At 65.1% G+C, this 18277-nt stretch overlaps 1 protein-coding gene across 2 annotated transcripts in view; it reads right to left on the bottom strand.

Moving 5' to 3' along the window:
• The window catches only part of EXOC6B (exocyst complex component 6B), a 267701-nt gene that overhangs the window by 182238 nt on the left and 67186 nt on the right, over nucleotides 1–18277 (bottom strand). For both annotated transcript variants that reach the window (XM_073649495.1, XM_073649503.1), the window contains exons 7-8: nucleotides 545–715; nucleotides 357–425 (exon numbers count right to left, since the gene is read on the bottom strand). In XM_073649495.1, coding sequence (XP_073505596.1) covers nucleotides 357–425; nucleotides 545–715 — 240 coding nt within the window. The remainder of the gene's footprint in view (nucleotides 1–356; nucleotides 426–544; nucleotides 716–18277) is intronic.

Raw genomic sequence — 18277 nt, 5'->3', positions numbered from 1 at the left:
TTAATATCGCTATAAGATTGCTGACAGGGGTATAGCGAGCACCCATGGCTTCTTTTCACATAATTATGATAGACTTCTGATTAATATACCACCACTACCTTAACACAGGATTTTTCATACAACCCAATAGGTACATACCATACCTGCAGGGTGTACTTATATTGTGCTCATGTGGTGCTTTTAATAGAGAGAATACATTAACATAGAATTGGATGTACTTTGATGTTCACTATTTGAGAAGGGGGGATTTTGATTAGAAACATTGAGAAATCCTTCTGTGGAATTGGAACCTTGGTTAAGGCTGTGATATAGACTAATCTATTAGACCAACTATCATCCTGGTGCTCTGCCCTTACCAGCACAGTGTAGATGTGTAAGCAACGGTACACTGGAGAAAAATCCACCAAGTCTTGTGTCCCCGGTGCCTGGAAAAGACAAGGAGCGTTATGCTGACATCGGGCAGGACAAAACTATAGGCCATATACATCATCATTCATCAACAGTCTAAGAAATCCTCCCCTCATCACAAACAGAGTTACTTTACCTCTTCTTCCTCATCCTCATCTTCCACATCCAGAATTCCAGAATCCTGCTCAGACATTGGGCTTGTGCCGTTTATCTCTGGACTTGGGCATAGATCTTTTTTATATCTCTTTCCAAGGATGCCCTTCGTTTGAAGAGTTAATATGTTGTCTAGGCTTCTCTGCTGCTGAGCCTAGAGGGAAAAGGAAGTGCATTATAGCAGGGGTGTACTCACAAACCTAAAGACATATACTAAAATACACAAAGGAGATTGCACATAAAGAGCCTTAAAAAATGCTTAACAGTTTTCATTCAATTCTGCAAGTCAGGGAGGATGGCAAAGAGTACGAGCGAGCGGGGGGGTCCAGGCGGGAGGGAGCGAGCGAGCGGGGGGGTCCAGGCGGGAGGGAGCGAGCGAGCGGGGGGGTCCAGGCGGGAGGGAGCGAGCGAGCGGGGGGGTCCAGGCGGGAGGGAGCGAGCGAGAGGGGGGGTCCAGGCGGGAGGGGGGGTCCAGGCGGGAGGGAGGGAGCGAGCGGGGGGGATCCAGGCGGGAGCGAGCGGGGGGATCCAGGCGGGAGGGAGCGAGCGAGCGAGCGGGGGGGATCCAGGCGGGAGCGAGCGGGGGGATCCAGGCGGGAGGGAGCGAGCGAGCGAGCGGGGGGGGTCCAGGCGGGAGGGCGGGAGCGAGCGAGCGAGGAGTCCGGGCGGGAGCGAGCGAGCGAGGAGTCCGGGCGGGAGCGAGCGAGCGAGGAGTCCGGGCGGGAGCGAGCGAGCGAGGAGTCCGGGCGGGAGCGAGCGAGCGAGGAGTCCGGGCGGGAGCGAGCGAGCGAGGAGTCCGGGCGGGAGCGAGCGAGCGAGGAGTCCGGGCGGGAGCGAGCGAGCGAGGAGTCCGGGCGGGAGCGAGCGAGCGAGGAGTCCGGGCGGGAGCGAGCGAGCGAGGAGTCCGGGCGGGAGCGAGCGAGCGAGGAGTCCGGGCGGGAGCGAGCGAGCGAGGAGTCCGGGCGGGAGCGAGCGAGCGAGGAGTCCGGGCGGGAGCGAGCGAGCGAGGAGTCCGGGCGGGAGCGAGCGAGCGAGGAGTCCGGGCGGGAGCGAGCGAGCGAGGAGTCCGGGCGGGAGCGAGCGAGCGAGGAGTCCGGGCGGAGGGAGGGAGGGAACGAGCGAGGAGTCCGGGCGGAGGGAGGGAGGGAACGAGCGAGGGGTCCGGGCGGAGGGAGGGAGGGAACGAGCGAGGGGTCCAGGCGGAGGGAGGGAGGGAACGAGCGAGGGGTCCAGGCGGAGGGAGGGAGGGAGGGAACGAGCGAGGAGTCCAGGCGGAGGGAGGGAGGGAGGGAACGAGCGAGGAGTCCAGGCGGAGGGAGGGAACGAGCGAGGAGTCCAGGCGGAGGGAGGGAACGAGCGAGGAGTCCAGGCGGAGGGAGGGAACGAGCGAGGAGTCCAGGCGGAGGGAGGGAACGAGCGAGGAGTCCAGGCGGAGGGAGGGAACGAGCGAGGAGTCCAGGCGGAGGGAGGGAACGAGCGAGGAGTCCAGGCGGAGGGAGGGAACGAGCGAGGAGTCCAGGCGGAGGGAGGGAACGAGCGAGGAGTCCAGGCGGAGGGAGGGAACGAGCGAGGAGTCCAGGCGGAGGGAGGGAGGGAGGGAACGAGCGAGGAGTCCAGGCGGAGGGAGGGAGGGAGGGAACGAGCGAGGAGTCCAGGCGGAGGGAGGGAGGGAGGGAACGAGCGAGGAGTCCAGGCGGAGGGAGGGAGGGAGGGAACGAGCGAGGAGTCCAGGCGGAGGGAGGGAACGAGCGAGGAGTCCAGGCGGAGGGAGGGAGGGAGGGAACGAGCGAGGAGTCCAGGCGGAGGGAGGGAACGAGCGAGGAGTCCAGGCGGAGGGAGGGAGGGAGGGAACGAGCGAGGAGTCCAGGCGGAGGGAGGGAAGGAGGGAACGAGCGAGGAGTCCAGGCGGAGGGAGGGAGGGAGGGAACGAGCGAGGAGTCCAGGCGGAGGGAGGGAGGGAGGGAACGAGCGAGGAGTCCAGGCGGAGGGAGGGAGGGAGGGAACGAGCGAGGAGTCCAGGCGGAGGGAGGGAGGGAGGGAACGAGCGAGGAGTCCAGGCGGAGGGAGGGAGGGAGGGAACGAGCGAGGAGTCCAGGCGGAGGGAGGGAGGGAGGGAACGAGCGAGGAGTCCAGGCGGAGGGAGGGAGGGAGGGAACGAGCGAGGAGTCCAGGCGGAGGGAGGGAGGGAGGGAACGAGCGAGGAGTCCAGGCGGAGGGAGGGAGGGAGGGAACGAGCGAGGAGTCCAGGCGGAGGGAGGGAGGGAGGGAACGAGCGAGGAGTCCAGGCGGAGGGAGGGAGGGAGGGAACGAGCGAGGAGTCCAGGCGGAGGGAGGGAGGGAGGGAACGAGCGAGGAGTCCAGGCGGAGGGAGGGAGGGAGGGAACGAGCGAGGAGTCCAGGCGGAGGGAGGGAGGGAGGGAACGAGCGAGGAGTCCAGGCGGAGGGAGGGAGGGAGGGAACGAGCGAGGAGTCCAGGCGGAGGGAACGAGCGAGGAGTCCAGGCGGAGGGAACGAGCGAGGAGTCCAGGCGGAGGGAACGAGCGAGGAGTCCAGGCGGAGGGAACGAGCGAGGAGTCCAGGCGGAGGGAACGAGCGAGGAGTCCAGGCGGAGGGAACGAGCGAGGAGTCCAGGCGGAGGGAACGAGCGAGGAGTCCAGGCGGAGGGAACGAGCGAGGAGTCCAGGCGGAGGGAACGAGCGAGGAGTCCAGGCGGAGGGAACGAGCGAGGAGTCCAGGCGGAGGGAACGAGCGAGGAGTCCAGGCGGAGGGAACGAGCGAGGAGTCCAGGCGGAGGGAACGAGCGAGGAGTCCAGGCGGAGGGAACGAGCGAGGAGTCCAGGCGGAGGGAACGAGCGAGGAGTCCAGGCGGAGGGAACGAGCGAGGAGTCCAGGCGGAGGGAACGAGCGAGGAGTCCAGGCGGAGGGAACGAGCGAGGAGTCCAGGCGGAGGGAACGAGCGAGGAGTCCAGGCGGAGGGAGGGAGGGAACGAGCGAGGAGTCCAGGCGGAGGGAGGGAAGGGAACGAGCGAGGAGTCCAGGCGGAGGGAGGGAGGGAACGAGCGAGGAGTCCGGGCGGAGGGAAGGAGGGAACGAGCGAGGAGTCCAGGCGGAGGGAGGGAGGGAACGAGCGAGGGGTCCAGGCGGAGGGAGGGAGGGAACGAGCGAGGGGTCCAGGCGGAGGGAGGGAGGGAACGAGCGAGGGGTCCAGGCGGAGGGAGGGAGGGAACGAGCGAGGGGTCCAGGCGGAGGGAGGGAGGGAGGGAACGAGCGAGGAGTCCAGGCGGAGGGAGGGAGGGAGGGAACGAGCGAGGAGTCCAGGCGGAGGGAGGGAACGAGCGAGGAGTCCAGGCGGAGGGAGGGAACGAGCGAGGAGTCCAGGCGGAGGGAGGGAACGAGCGAGGAGTCCAGGCGGAGGGGAGGGAACGAGCGAGGAGTCCAGGCGGAGGGAGGGAACGAGCGAGGAGTCCAGGCGGAGGGAGGGAACGAGCGAGGAGTCCAGGCGGAGGGAGGGAACGAGCGAGGAGTCCAGGCGGAGGGAGGGAACGAGCGAGGAGTCCAGGCGGAGGGAGGGAACGAGCGAGGAGTCCAGGCGGAGGGAGGGAACGAGCGAGGAGTCCAGGCGGAGGGAGGGAGGGAGGGAACGAGCGAGGAGTCCAGGCGGAGGGAGGGAGGGAGGGAACGAGCGAGGAGTCCAGGCGGAGGGAGGGAGGGAGGGAACGAGCGAGGAGTCCAGGCGGAGGGAGGGAGGGAGGGAACGAGCGAGGAGTCCAGGCGGAGGGAGGGAGGGAGGGAACGAGCGAGGAGTCCAGGCGGAGGGAGGGAACGAGCGAGGAGTCAGGCGGAGGAGGGAACGAGCGAGGAGTCCAGGCGGAGGGAGGGAGGGAGGGAACGAGCGAGGGAGTCCAGGCGGAGGGAGGGAACGAGCGAGGAGTCCAGGCGGAGGGGAGGGAGGGAGGGAACGAGCGAGGAGTCCAGGCGGAGGGAGGGAAGGAGGGAACGAGCGAGGAGTCCAGGCGGAGGGAGGGAACGAGCGAGGAGTCCAGGCGGAGGGAGGGAACGAGCGAGGAGTCCAGGCGGAGGGAGGGAGGGAGGGAACGAGCGAGGAGTCCAGGCGGAGGGAGGGAGGGAGGGGACGAGCGAGGAGTCCAGGCGGAGGGAGGGAGGGAGGGAACGAGCGAGGAGTCCAGGCGGAGGGAGGGAGGGAGGGAACGAGCGAGGAAGTCCAGGCGGAGGGAGGGAGGGAGGGAACGAGCGAGGAGTCCAGGCGGAGGGAGGGAGGGAGGGAACGAGCGAGGAGTCCAGGCGGAGGGAGGGAGGGAGGAGTCCAGGCGGAGGGAGGGAGGGAGGAGTCCAGGCGGAGGGAGGGAGGGAGGAGTCCAGGCGGAGGGAACGAGCGAGGAGTCCAGGCGGAGGGAACGAGCGAGGAGTCCAGGCGGAGGGAACGAGCGAGGAGTCCAGGCGGAGGGAACGAGCGAGGAGTCCAGGCGGAGGGAACGAGCGAGGAGTCCAGGCGGAGGGAACGAGCGAGGAGTCCAGGCGGAGGGAACGAGCGAGGAGTCCAGGCGGAGGGAACGAGCGAGGAGTCCAGGCGGAGGGAACGAGCGAGGAGTCCAGGCGGAGGGAACGAGCGAGGAGTCCAGGCGGAGGGAACGAGCGAGGAGTCCAGGCGGAGGGAACGAGCGAGGAGTCCAGGCGGAGGGAACGAGCGAGGAGTCCAGGCGGAGGGAACGAGCGAGGAGTCCAGGCGGAGGGAACGAGCGAGGAGTCCAGGCGGAGGGAACGAGCGAGGAGTCCAGGCGGAGGGAACGAGCGAGGAGTCCAGGCGGAGGGAACGAGCGAGGAGTCCAGGCGGAGGGAACGAGCGAGGAGTCCAGGCGGAGGGAACGAGCGAGGAGTCCAGGCGGAGGGAACGAGCGAGGAGTCCAGGCGGAGGGAACGAGCGAGGAGTCCAGGCGGAGGGAACGAGCGAGGAGTCCAGGCGGAGGGAACGAGCGAGGAGTCCAGGCGGAGGGAACGAGCGAGGAGTCCAGGCGGAGGGAACGAGCGAGGAGTCCAGGCGGAGGGAACGAGCGAGGAGTCCAGGCGGAGGGAACGAGCGAGGAGTCCAGGCGGAGGGAACGAGCGAGGAGTCCAGGCGGAGGGAACGAGCGAGGAGTCCAGGCGGAGGGAACGAGCGAGGAGTCCAGGCGGAGGGAACGAGCGAGGAGTCCAGGCGGAGGAACGAGCGAGGAGTCCAGGCGGAGGGAACGAGCGAGGAGTCCAGGCGGAGGGAACGAGCGAGGAGTCCAGGCGGAGGGAACGAGCGAGGAGTCCAGGCGGAGGGAACGAGCGAGGAGTCCAGGCGGAGGGAACGAGCGAGGAGTCCAGGCGGAGGGAACGAGCGAGGAGTCAGGCGGAGGGAACGAGCGAGGAGTCCAGGCGGAGGGAACGAGCGAGGAGTCCAGGCGGAGGGAACGAGCGAGGAGTCCAGGCGGAGGGAACGAGCGAGGAGTCCAGGCGGAGGGAACGAGCGAGGAGTCCAGGCGGAGGGAACGAGCGAGGAGTCCAGGCGGAGGGAACGAGCGAGGAGTCCAGGCGGAGGGAACGAGCGAGGAGTCCAGGCGGAGGGAACGAGCGAGGAGTCCAGGCGGAGGGAACGAGCGAGGAGTCCAGGCGGAGGGAACGAGCGAGGAGTCCAGGCGGAGGGAACGAGCGAGGAGTCCAGGCGGAGGGAACGAGCGAGGAGTCCAGGCGGAGGGAACGAGCGAGGAGTCCAGGCGGAGGGAGGGAGGGAACGAGCGAGGAGTCCGGGCGGAGGGAAGGAGGGAACGAGCGAGGAGTCCAGGCGGAGGGAGGGAGGGAACGAGCGAGGGGTCCAGGCGGAGGGAGGGAGGGAACGAGCGAGGGGTCCAGGCGGAGGGAGGGAGGGAACGAGCGAGGGGTCCAGGCGGAGGGAGGGAGGGAGGGAACGAGCGAGGAGTCCAGGCGGAGGGAGGGAGGGAGGGAACGAGCGAGGAGTCCAGGCGGAGGGAGGGAGGGAGGGAACGAGCGAGGAGTCCAGGCGGAGGAGGGAGGGAGGGAACGAGCGAGGAGTCCAGGCGGAGGGAGGGAGGAACGAGCGAGGAGTCCAGGCGGAGGGAGGGAGGGAGGGAACGAGCGAGGAGTCAGGCGGAGGGGAGGGAGGGAGGGAACGAGCGAGGAGTCCAGGCGGAGGGAGGGAGGGAGGGAACGAGCGAGGAGTCCAGGCGGAGGGAGGGAGGGAACGAGCGAGGAGTCCAGGCGGAGGGAGGGAGGGAGGGAACGAGCGAGGAGTCCAGGCGGAGGGAGGGAGGGAGGGAACGAGCGAGGAGTCCAGGCGGAGGGAGGGAGGGAGGGGAACGAGCGAGGAGTCCAGGCGGAGGGAGGGAGGGAGGGAACGAGCGAGGAGTCCAGGCGGAGGGAGGGAGGGAACGAGCGAGGAGTCCCAGGCGGAGGGAGGGAGGGAGGGAGGGAACGAGGGAGGGAGGGAACGAGCGAGGAGTCCAGGCGGAGGGAGGGAGGGAGGGAGGGAACGAGCGAGGAGTCCAGGCGGAGGGGAGGGAGGGAGGGAACGAGCGAGGAGTCCAGGCGGAGGGAGGGAGGGAGGGAACGAGCGAGGAGTCCAGGCGGAGGGAGGGAGGGAGGGAACGAGCGAGGAGTCCAGGCGGAGGGAGGGAGGGAGGGAACGAGCGAGGAGTCCAGGCGGAGGGAGGGAGGGAGGGAACGAGCGAGGAGTCCAGGCGGAGGGAGGGAGGGAGGGAACGAGCGAGGAGTCCAGGCGGAGGGAGGGAACGAGCGAGGAGTCCAGGCGGAGGGAGGGAGGGAGGAGTCCAGGCGGAGGGAACGAGCGAGGAGTCCAGGCGGAGGGAACGAGCGAGGAGTCCAGGCGGAGGGAACGAGCGAGGAGTCCAGGCGGAGGGAACGAGCGAGGAGTCCAGGCGGAGGGAACGAGCGAGGAGTCCAGGCGGAGGGAACGAGCGAGGAGTCCAGGCGGAGGGAACGAGCGAGGAGTCCAGGCGGAGGGAACGAGCGAGGAGTCCAGGCGGAGGGAACGAGCGAGGAGTCCAGGCGGAGGGAACGAGCGAGGAGTCCAGGCGGAGGGAACGAGCGAGGAGTCCAGGCGGAGGGAACGAGCGAGGAGTCCAGGCGGAGGGAACGAGCGAGGAGTCCAGGCGGAGGGAACGAGCGAGGAGTCCAGGCGGAGGGAACGAGCGAGGAGTCCAGGCGGAGGGAACGAGCGAGGAGTCCAGGCGGAGGGAACGAGCGAGGAGTCCAGGCGGAGGGAACGAGCGAGGAGTCCAGGCGGAGGGAACGAGCGAGGAGTCCAGGCGGAGGGAACGAGCGAGGAGTCCAGGCGGAGGGAACGAGCGAGGAGTCCAGGCGGAGGGAACGAGCGAGGAGTCCAGGCGGAGGGAACGAGCGAGGAGTCCAGGCGGAGGGAACGAGCGAGGAGTCCAGGCGGAGGGAACGAGCGAGGAGTCCAGGCGGAGGGAACGAGCGAGGAGTCCAGGCGGAGGGAACGAGCGAGGAGTCCAGGCGGAGGGAACGAGCGAGGAGTCCAGGCGGAGGGAGGGAGGGAGGGAGGGAACGAGCGAGGAGTCCAGGCGGAGGGAGGGAGGGAACGAGCGAGGAGTCCAGGCGGAGGGAGGGAGGGAGGGAACGAGCGAGGAGTCCAGGCGGAGGGAGGGAGGGAGGGAACGAGCGAGGAGTCCAGGCGGAGGGAGGGAGGGAGGGAACGAGCGAGGAGTCCAGGCGGAGGGAGGGAGGGAGGGAACGAGCGAGGAGTCCAGGCGGAGGGAGGGAGGGAGGGAACGAGCGAGGAGTCCAGGCTGAGGGAGGGAGGGAGGGAACGAGCGAGGAGTCCAGGCGGAGGGAGGGAGGGAGGGAACGAGCGAGGAGTCCAGGCGGAGGGAGGGAGGGAGGGAACGAGCGAGGAGTCCAGGCTGAGGGAGGGAGGGAGGGAACGAGCGAGGAGTCCAGGCGGAGGGAGGGAGGGAGGGAACGAGCGAGGAGTCCAGGCGGAGGGAGGGAGGGAGGGAACGAGCGAGGAGTCCAGGCGGAGGGAACGAGCGAGGAGTCCAGGCGGAGGGAACGAGCGAGGAGTCCAGGCGGAGGGAACGAGCGAGGAGTCCAGGCGGAGGGAGGGAGGGAACGAGCGAGGAGTCCAGGCGGAGGGAGGGAGGGAACGAGCGAGGAGTCCAGGCGGAGGGAGGGAGGGAGGGAACGAGCGAGGAGTCCAGGCGGAGGGAGGGAGGGAGGGAACGAGCGAGGAGTCCAGGCGGAGGGAGGGAGGGAGGGAACGAGCGAGGAGTCCAGGCGGAGGGAGGGAGGGAACGAGCGAGGAGTCCAGGCGGAGGGAGGGAGGAGGGAACGAGCGAGGAGTCCAGGCGGAGGGAGGGAGGGAGGGAACGAGCGAGGAGTCCAGGCGGAGGGAGGGAGGGAGGGAACGAGCGAGGAGTCCAGGCGGAGGGAGGGAGGGAGGGAACGAGCGAGGAGTCCAGGCGGAGGGAGGGAGGGAGGGAACGAGCGAGGAGTCCAGGCGGAGGGAGGGAGGGAGGGAACGAGCGAGGAGTCCAGGCGGAGGGAGGGAGGGAGGGAACGAGCGAGGAGTCCAGGCGGAGGGAGGGAGGGAGGGAACGAGCGAGGAGTCCAGGCGGAGGGAGGGAACGAGCGAGGAGTCCAGGCGGAGGGAGGGAGGGAGGAGTCCAGGCGGAGGGAACGAGCGAGGAGTCCAGGCGGAGGGAACGAGCGAGGAGTCCAGGCGGAGGGAACGAGCGAGGAGTCCAGGCGGAGGGAACGAGCGAGGAGTCCAGGCGGAGGGAACGAGCGAGGAGTCCAGGCGGAGGGAACGAGCGAGGAGTCCAGGCGGAGGGAACGAGCGAGGAGTCCAGGCGGAGGGAACGAGCGAGGAGTCCAGGCGGAGGGAACGAGCGAGGAGTCCAGGCGGAGGGAACGAGCGAGGAGTCCAGGCGGAGGGAACGAGCGAGGAGTCCAGGCGGAGGGAACGAGCGAGGAGTCCAGGCGGAGGGAACGAGCGAGGAGTCCAGGCGGAGGGAACGAGCGAGGAGTCCAGGCGGAGGGAACGAGCGAGGAGTCCAGGCGGAGGGAACGAGCGAGGAGTCCAGGCGGAGGGAACGAGCGAGGAGTCCAGGCGGAGGGAACGAGCGAGGAGTCCAGGCGGAGGGAACGAGCGAGGAGTCCAGGCGGAGGGAACGAGCGAGGAGTCCAGGCGGAGGGAACGAGCGAGGAGTCCAGGCGGAGGGAACGAGCGAGGAGTCCAGGCGGAGGGAACGAGCGAGGAGTCCAGGCGGAGGGAACGAGCGAGGAGTCCAGGCGGAGGGAACGAGCGAGGAGTCCAGGCGGAGGGAACGAGCGAGGAGTCCAGGCGGAGGGAACGAGCGAGGAGTCCAGGCGGAGGGAACGAGCGAGGAGTCCAGGCGGAGGGAGGGAGGGAGGGAGGGAACGAGCGAGGAGTCCAGGCGGAGGGAGGGAGGGAACGAGCGAGGAGTCCAGGCGGAGGGAGGGAGGGAGGGAACGAGCGAGGAGTCCAGGCGGAGGGAGGGAGGGAGGGAACGAGCGAGGAGTCCAGGCGGAGGGAGGGAGGGAGGGAACGAGCGAGGAGTCCAGGCGGAGGGAGGGAGGGAGGGAACGAGCGAGGAGTCCAGGCGGAGGGAGGGAGGGAGGGAACGAGCGAGGAGTCCAGGCTGAGGGAGGGAGGGAGGGAACGAGCGAGGAGTCCAGGCGGAGGGAGGGAGGGAGGAAACGAGCGAGGAGTCCAGGCGGAGGGAGGGAGGGAGGGAACGAGCGAGGAGTCCAGGCTGAGGGAGGGAGGGAGGGAACGAGCGAGGAGTCCAGGCGGAGGGAGGGAGGGAGGGAACGAGCGAGGAGTCCAGGCGGAGGGAGGGAGGGAGGGAACGAGCGAGGAGTCCAGGCGGAGGGAACGAGCGAGGAGTCCAGGCGGAGGGAACGAGCGAGGAGTCCAGGCGGAGGGAACGAGCGAGGAGTCCAGGCGGAGGGAGGGAGGGAACGAGCGAGGAGTCCAGGCGGAGGGAGGGAGGGAACGAGCGAGGAGTCCAGGCGGAGGGAGGGAGGGAGGGAACGAGCGAGGAGTCCAGGCGGAGGGAGGGAGGGAGGGAACGAGCGAGGAGTCCAGGCGGAGGGAGGGAGGGAGGGAACGAGCGAGGAGTCCAGGCGGAGGGAGGGAGGGAACGAGCGAGGAGTCCAGGCGGAGGGAGGGAGGGAGGGAACGAGCGAGGAGTCCAGGCGGAGGGAGGGAGGGAGGGAACGAGCGAGGAGTCCAGGCGGAGGGAGGGAGGGAGGGAACGAGCGAGGAGTCCAGGCGGAGGGAGGGAGGGAGGGAACGAGCGAGGAGTCCAGGCGGAGGGAGGGAGGGAGGGAACGAGCGAGGAGTCCAGGCGGAGGGAGGGAGGGAACGAGGAGTCCAGGCGGAGGGAGGGAGGGAGGGAACGAGCGAGGAGTCAAGGCGGAGGGAGGGAGGGAACGAGCGAGGAGTCCAGGCGGAGGGAGGGAGGGAACGAGCGAGGAGTCCAGGCGGAGGGAGGGAGGGAACGAGCGAGGAGTCCAGGCGGAGGGAGGGAGGGAACGAGCGAGGAGTCCAGGCGGAGGGAGGGAGGGAACGAGCGAGGAGTCCAGGCGGAGGGAGGGAGGGAACGAGCGAGGAGTCCAGGCGGAGGGAGGGAGGGAACGAGCGAGGAGTCCAGGCAGAGGGAGGGAGGGAACGAGCGAGGAGTCCAGGCGGAGGGAGGGAGGGAACGAGCGAGGAGTCCAGGCGGAGGGAGGGAGGGAACGAGCGAGGAGTCCAGGCGGAGGGAGGGAGGGAACGAGCGAGGAGTCCAGGCGGAGGGAGGGAACGAGCGGGGATCAGAGACCAGTGAGTGTCTGGAAAGTTCCACTGGTGAATCCGATGCCTTTTGTCTGCAGCCACAAGGCAGGCACGACTGTAATGTAGTGAATGAGCAGGGTGATGGTGTGATCACCGACGGTAAAGCTATAACTGATCTATGGCCCAGAAAGGTGCCCACCTACATGGGGCTTGTAAGGTTCTGCCCCAGAAGTGCCCAGGGAGTTTTATTACCCTGAACAAAGGGCACATGTGCCGCACAAGGTACACGACTACAAGGATACTGATGAGAACAATTACAGAAGAAAAGCTGCAGAGCCGAGGCGGCACCGCTCCACGGGGAGAGGTAACATGGCAAGATCAAAGGTGGGAGAAGGCGCAGCATAGCCAGACACAGCCTGGAAACGGCTCCCCGGTGTGTGCAGGCTGCTCATGAAAGCTGCAGGCAGCGCAGATGAAAACCCTAAGTACTTACATACACCAGACCCCAAGAGCCCCCGTCTCCCCCCAGGAGGACTGCAGAGCATTAACCCCTCATAACCAGACCCCAAGAGCCCCCGCCTCTCCCCAGGAGGACTGCAGAGCATTAACCCCTCATAACCAGACCCCAAGAGCCCCCCCGCCTCCACCCAGGAGGACTTCAGAGCATTAACCCCTCATAACCAGACCCCAAGAGCCCCCCAGCCTCCACCCAGGAGGACTTCAGAGCATTAACCCCTCATAACCAGACCCCAAGAGTCCCCGCCTCCCCCCCTGGAGGACTGCAGAGCATTAACCCCTCATAACGAGACCCAAAAGCCCCCCGGTCACCAGGAGGACTGCAGAGCATTAACCTCTCATAACCAGACCCAGAGAGCCCCCGCCTCCCCCCCAGGAGGACTGCAGAGCATTAACCCCTCATAACCAAACCCCGAGAGCCCCCCGGTCATCAAGAGGACTGCAGAGCATTAACCCCTCATAACCAGACCCCAAGAGCCCCCGCCTCCGACCAGGAGGACTGCAGAGCATTAACCCCTCATAACCAGACCCCAAGAGCCCCCCCGCCTCCACCCAGGAGGACTGCAGAGCATTAACCCCTCATAACCAGACCCCAAGAGCCCCCGCCTCCCCCCAGGAGGACTGCAGAGCATTAACCCCTCATAACCAGACCCCAAGAGCCCCCGCCCCCCCAAGAGGACTGCAGAGCATTAACCCCTCATAACCAGACCCAAAAGCCCCCCCCCCCCGGTCACCAGGAGGACTGCAGAGCATTAACCTCTCATAACCAGACCCTGAGAGCCCCCGCCTCCCCCCAGGAGGACTGCAGAGCATTAACCCCTCATAACCAGACCCCAAGAGCCCCCCCGCCTCCCCCCAGGAGGACTGCAGAGCATTAACCCCTCATAACCAGACCCCAACAGCCCCCCGCCTCCCCCCAGGAGGATTGCAGAGCATTAACCCCTCATAACCAGACCCCAAGAGCCCCCCCGCCTCCCCCCAGGAGGACTGCAGAGCATTAACCCCTCATAACCAGACCCCAACAGCCCCCCGCCTCCCCCCAGGAGGACTGCAGAGCATTAACCCTTCATAACCAAGCCCCCCGGTTACCAGGACGACTGCAGTGCAGAGCATTAACCCCTCATAGCCAGACCCAGAGAGCCCCCTCACCCTTCCCCCTTCCCGGTCACCAGCAGGACTACAGAGCATTAACCCTTCATAATCAGACCCCGAGAGCCCCCCCGGTCACCAGGAGGACTGCAGAGCATTAACCCCTCATAACCAGACCCTGAGAGCCCCCCGGTCACCAGGAGGACTGCAGAGCATTAACCCTTCATAACCAGACCCCGAGAGCCCCCCCGGTCATCAGCAGGACTGCAGAGCATTAACCCTTCATAACCAGACCCCGAGAGCCCCCCCGGTCATCAGCAGGACTGCAGAGCATTAACCCTTCATAACCAGACCCCGAGAGCCCCCCCGGTCATCAGCAGGACTGCAGAGCATTAACCCTTCATAACCAGACCCCGAGAGCCCCCCGGTCACCAGGAGGACTGCAGAGCATTAACCTCTCATAACCAGACCCTGAGAGCCCCCCGGTCACCAGGAGGACTGCAGAGCATTAACCCCTCATAACCAGACCCCGAGAGCCCCCCCGGTCATCAGCAGGACTGCAGAGCATTAACCCTTCATAACCAGACCCTGAGAGCCCCCCCGATCACCAGGAGGACTGCAGAGCATTAACCTCTCATAACCAGAGCCCCCCGGTCACCAGGAGGACTGCAGAGCATTAACCCCTCATAACCAGACCCCGAGAGCCCCCCCGGTCATCAGCAGGACTGCAGAGCATTAACCCTTCATAACCAGACCCCGAGAGCCCCCCGGTCACCAGGAGGACTGCAGAGCATTAACCCCTCATAACCAGACCCAAAAGCCCCCCGGTCACCAGGAGGACTGCAGAGTATTAACCTCTCATAACCAGACCCCGAGATCCCCCATTACCAGGATGACGGGTGAATGTTAACCCCTTTCTTGCTGGAGGACAATACCTTCAGAGTGCCCCTTCACAACGATGACTGCACGGCATGAACCTATAGACAGTCAGTGGCCGGGGAGCGAATAACCAGATGAACCGCAATGCTCCATAATGCGGCTGACAATTAACCCTCCGGTCCAGGAGAGGAGCCTTCCTAGATACAGGAGTCAGTACGGACCAAGTGGCCCCGAATAATCATAGGGAAACTCTTCAGGCAAATGTCTCACATTATAGCTAATGTAGAATAGATGTAGAAAATGTTATTAAACAAGACATACACATAGAAACAGGACCGTGAGTGAAACAGCACCTGCTCTCTGCAGGAATATATACATTTATATATACTTTTATTAAAGGCCAAGTGACCAGTAACAAATGTGGAGATGCCAATGTGATCTTACCAGAGGGGGTGCAGAGCAAAGGGTGAGGGTGGAACCAGGTGAAGGGGAACACCCCACACAGGCCTCCGACGCGCGTTTTGCGTGGCTTTCTCAAGGAGGGGTACCCCTTTGCTGTGCACCCTCATCTGGTAAGATCAATTATTGGCATTATAAAGTAATATATGCCTGCATGATTCCTGTTGATCTTTCTTGATGGGCGTTCTGCCCTGGTATTGTGCCTGGCTGCCATCTACTATACACAGACATCTGCTGAGAGGATTTATGATTTATTGCACTTCATGGCTGCAGAGAGTAGAAGGTGCTGTAGAAGGTGCTGTAGAAGGTGCTGTAGAAGGTGCTGTAGAAGGTGCTGTAGAAGGTGCTGTTTCACTTGTCCTTGTTCACTGTCCTGATTATAATGAAGCATTTTCTATGTGTATATATTGTTTAATAACATTTTCTACCCATTTTGTTCAATCCTTAAACTCCTTGCTCTTCTTGTGTGCGGCCTGAGGAGCGGAGGTGCCTGACGGTGGCGCTCTAGCTTCATCCTTACGATACGGCTCTTGTGTAGATTATAATGTAGAATAGATGTAACACTAAATAATTCCGCCATCAACATGGAAAGCGACCATTACCGGGGCACCTCCCAGAGCGGCACGAGAACGCACAAAAGGGTAATAAACCAGTAACAGAAATCACCCAATGATTTATGAAATAATAGTATTATGTAAACACTAAAAGAACCAGAAGTCAATAAGGAAGGAATCAAGATAAACCAATATACAGATACATCACAGATAATAATTAGAGACAGAAATTATAATTCTGCTGAATAAATATTATAGTATATAAGTGACGCAGGGCCCAGTGTATATCCCTAGCCATGAAGAATAAACCAGTGAGGTCTCGCAGGACGGAGCACGGCTGCTGTAACAAGCTCTCTATAGGGGGGGACTGGGGGCCCGGGCTGCAGGGGGGGACCCAGGAGTGCGTGGGGGAACCCAGGAGTGCAGGGGGGGCCCGGGGCTGCAGCCTAGGAGTGCAGGGGGGAACCCAGGAGTGCAGGGGGGGCCCGGGGCTGCAGCCTAGGAGTGCAGGGGGGAACCCAGGAGTGCAGGGGGGAACCCAGGAGTGCAGGGGGGGCCCGGGGCTGCAGCCTAGGAGTGCAGGGGGGAACCCAGGAGTGCAGGGGGGGCCCGGGGCTGCAGCCTAGGAGTGCAGGGGGGAACCCAGGAGTGCAGGGGGGGCCCGGGCTGCAGGGGGGGACCCAGGAGTGCGTGGGGGAACCCAGGAGTGCAGGGGGGGCCCGGGGCTGCAGCCTAGGAGTGCAGGGGGGAACCCAGGAGTGCAGGGGGGGCCCGGGGCTGCAGCCTAGGAGTGCAGGGGGGAACCCAGGAGTGCAGGGGGGGCCCGGGGCTGCAGCCTAGGAGTGCAGGGGGGAACCCAGGAGTGCAGGGGGGGCCCGGGGCTGCAGTCTAGGAGTGCAGGGGGGAACCCAGGAGTGCAGGGGGGGCCCGGGATGCAGGGGGGGACCCAGGAGTGCGTGGGGGAACCCAGGAGTGCAGGGGGGGCCCGGGGCTGCAGCCTAGGAGTGCAGGGGGGAACCCAGGAGTGCAGGGGGAGCCCGGGGCTGCAGCCTAGGAGTGCAGGGGGGAACCTAGGAGTGCAGGGGGGGCCCGGAGCTGCAGCCTAGGAGTGCAGGGGGGGGGCCGGGGCTGCAGCCTAGGAGTGCAGGGGGGAACCCAGGAGTGCAGGGGGGAACCCAGGAGTGCAGGGGGGGGGCCGGGGCTGCAGCCTAGGAGTGCAGGGGGGAACCCAGGAGTGCAGGGGGGAACCCAGGAGTGCAGGGGGGAACCCAGGAGTGCAGGGGGGAACCCAGGAGTGCAGGGGGGGCCCGGGGCTGCAGTCTAGGAGTGCAGGGGGGAACCCAGGAGTGCAGGGGGGGCCCGGGATACAGGGGGGGACCCAGGAGTGCGTGGGGGAACCCAGGAGTGCAGGGGGGGCCCGGGGCTGCAGTCTAGGAGTGCAGGGGGGAACCCAGGAGTGCAGGGGGGGCCCGGGATGCAGGGGGGGACCCAGGAGTGCGTGGGGGAACCCAGGAGTGCAGGGGGGGCCCGGGGCTGCAGCCTAGGAGTGCAGGGGGGAACCCAGGAGTGCAGGGGGAGCCCGGGGCTGCAGCCTAGGAGTGCAGGGGGGAACCTAGGAGTGCAGGGGGGGCCCGGAGCTGCAGCCTAGGAGTGCAGGGGGGGGCCGGGGCTGCAGCCTAGGAGTGCAGGGGGGAACCCAGGAGTGCAGGGGGGAACCCAGGAGTGCAGGGGGGGGGCCGGGGCTGCAGCCTAGGAGTGCAGGGGGGAACCCAGGAGTGCAGGGGGGAACCCAGGAGTGCAGGGGGGAACCCAGGAGTGCAGGGGGGAACCCAGGAGTGCAGGGGGGAACCCAGGAGTGCAGGGGGGAACCCAGGAGTGCAGGGGGGGCCCGGGGCTGCAGCCTAGGAGTGCAGGGGGGAACCCAGGAGTGCAGGGGGGGCCCGGGGCTGCAGCCTAGGAGTGCAGGGGGGAACCTAGGAGTGCAGGGGGGGCCCGGGGCTGCAGCCTAGGAGTGCAGGGGGGAACCCAGGAGTGCAGGGGGGAACCCAGGAGTGCAGCCTAGGAGTGCAGGGGGGAACCCAGGAGTGCAGGGGGGAACCCAGGAGTGCAGGGGGGGCCCGGGGCTGCAGCCTAGGAGTGCAGGGGGGAACACAGGAGTGCAGGGGGGGCCCGGGGCTGCAGCCTAGGAGTGCAGGTGGGAACCCAGGAGTGCAGGGGGGGCCCGGGGCTGCAGCCTAGGAGTGCAGGGGGGAACCCAGGAGTGCAGGGGGGGCCCGGGGCTGCAGCCTAGGAGTGCAGGGGGGAACCCAGGAGTGCAGGGGGGGCCCGGGGCTGCAGCCTAGGAGTGCAGGGGGGAACCCAGGAGTGCAGGGGGGAACCCAGCAGTGCAGGGGGGGCCCGGGGCTGCATCCTAGGAGGGCAGGGGGGAACCCAGGAGTGCAGGGGGGGCCCGGGGCTGCAGCCTAGGAGTGCAGGGGGGAGCCCAGGAGTGCAGGGGGGGCCCGGGGCTGCAGCCCAGGAGTGCAGGGGGGGGGGGGTCCTGGCAGCATCACTTTCTCTGGTAGAGGTGTAAGTGATGAGACAGTGATCCATCTCTATAGTCCCTGTAATCTGTTGTTCAGGGGCCTAAATGCCCCTTTATGGATACAAACGACTTGCCCTGTGACCCTCCATGGTGACCCTCATTTATCTAACGCTGCTATTAGCTGCAGACAGCAATATCAATACTGGTCAGATACTGCCCTCTGCTGGACACAACGCTAACTGCAGCAATGTATGACTATGCTCATAGAGATAATATCATGACAGGTGGATGATGCCGTATTTAGTGATGTCCAATTTACATTTTTGTCTGTTTTTTTTGTGTTGTTCCAATACACACAAAGGAAATACACACGTGTATAACAAAAGATGTGGAATTGCAATAATTTTCTGGGAGAAATACTTCATTTTTTGGAACAATTTCAAGGATGCTAACACTTTCGGCCATGACAGTATAAACCTTCAGTCAGCATCCACGGCTTAGTACGGAGCTGCCGGGCCTCGTGGGATGGTATCGCCCCTAGTATCGGTGCTGCACTTAGTTCACCTTGCAGATCTCCAGGAGTCGCCATTCAGGATGGATCAATGTTATTGTAATATGTCTGAATACATTTTTCCCACTTAGTTAGTTTGTCTTTATTGCGATCTGCTCCCAGCCGCTCTATAGTAAGCAGACATGGTTATTGGTCCGGTGCGTCGGTGGTGTTGATGGCAATAACCAGCATTTTTTGTACCCTATAAGGATGGAAAGCGTGAGAACTGGGGGCGTCCAGCTGCGGTGCTCCCACCGGCTGTGTTGTCTAATAAGTCTGACTCTTCGGTTCCCCTCAACTCTTTG

This window comes from Phyllobates terribilis, unplaced genomic scaffold, assembly GCF_046119375.1.
Source record: "Phyllobates terribilis strain yellow unplaced genomic scaffold, ASM4611937v1 Scaffold_1__5_contigs__length_1240528914, whole genome shotgun sequence".
Taxonomy (NCBI): domain Eukaryota; kingdom Metazoa; phylum Chordata; class Amphibia; order Anura; family Dendrobatidae; genus Phyllobates; species Phyllobates terribilis.
Note: the sequence above shows the minus strand (reverse complement) of the source record. Positions and strands in the feature narration are given on the sequence as shown.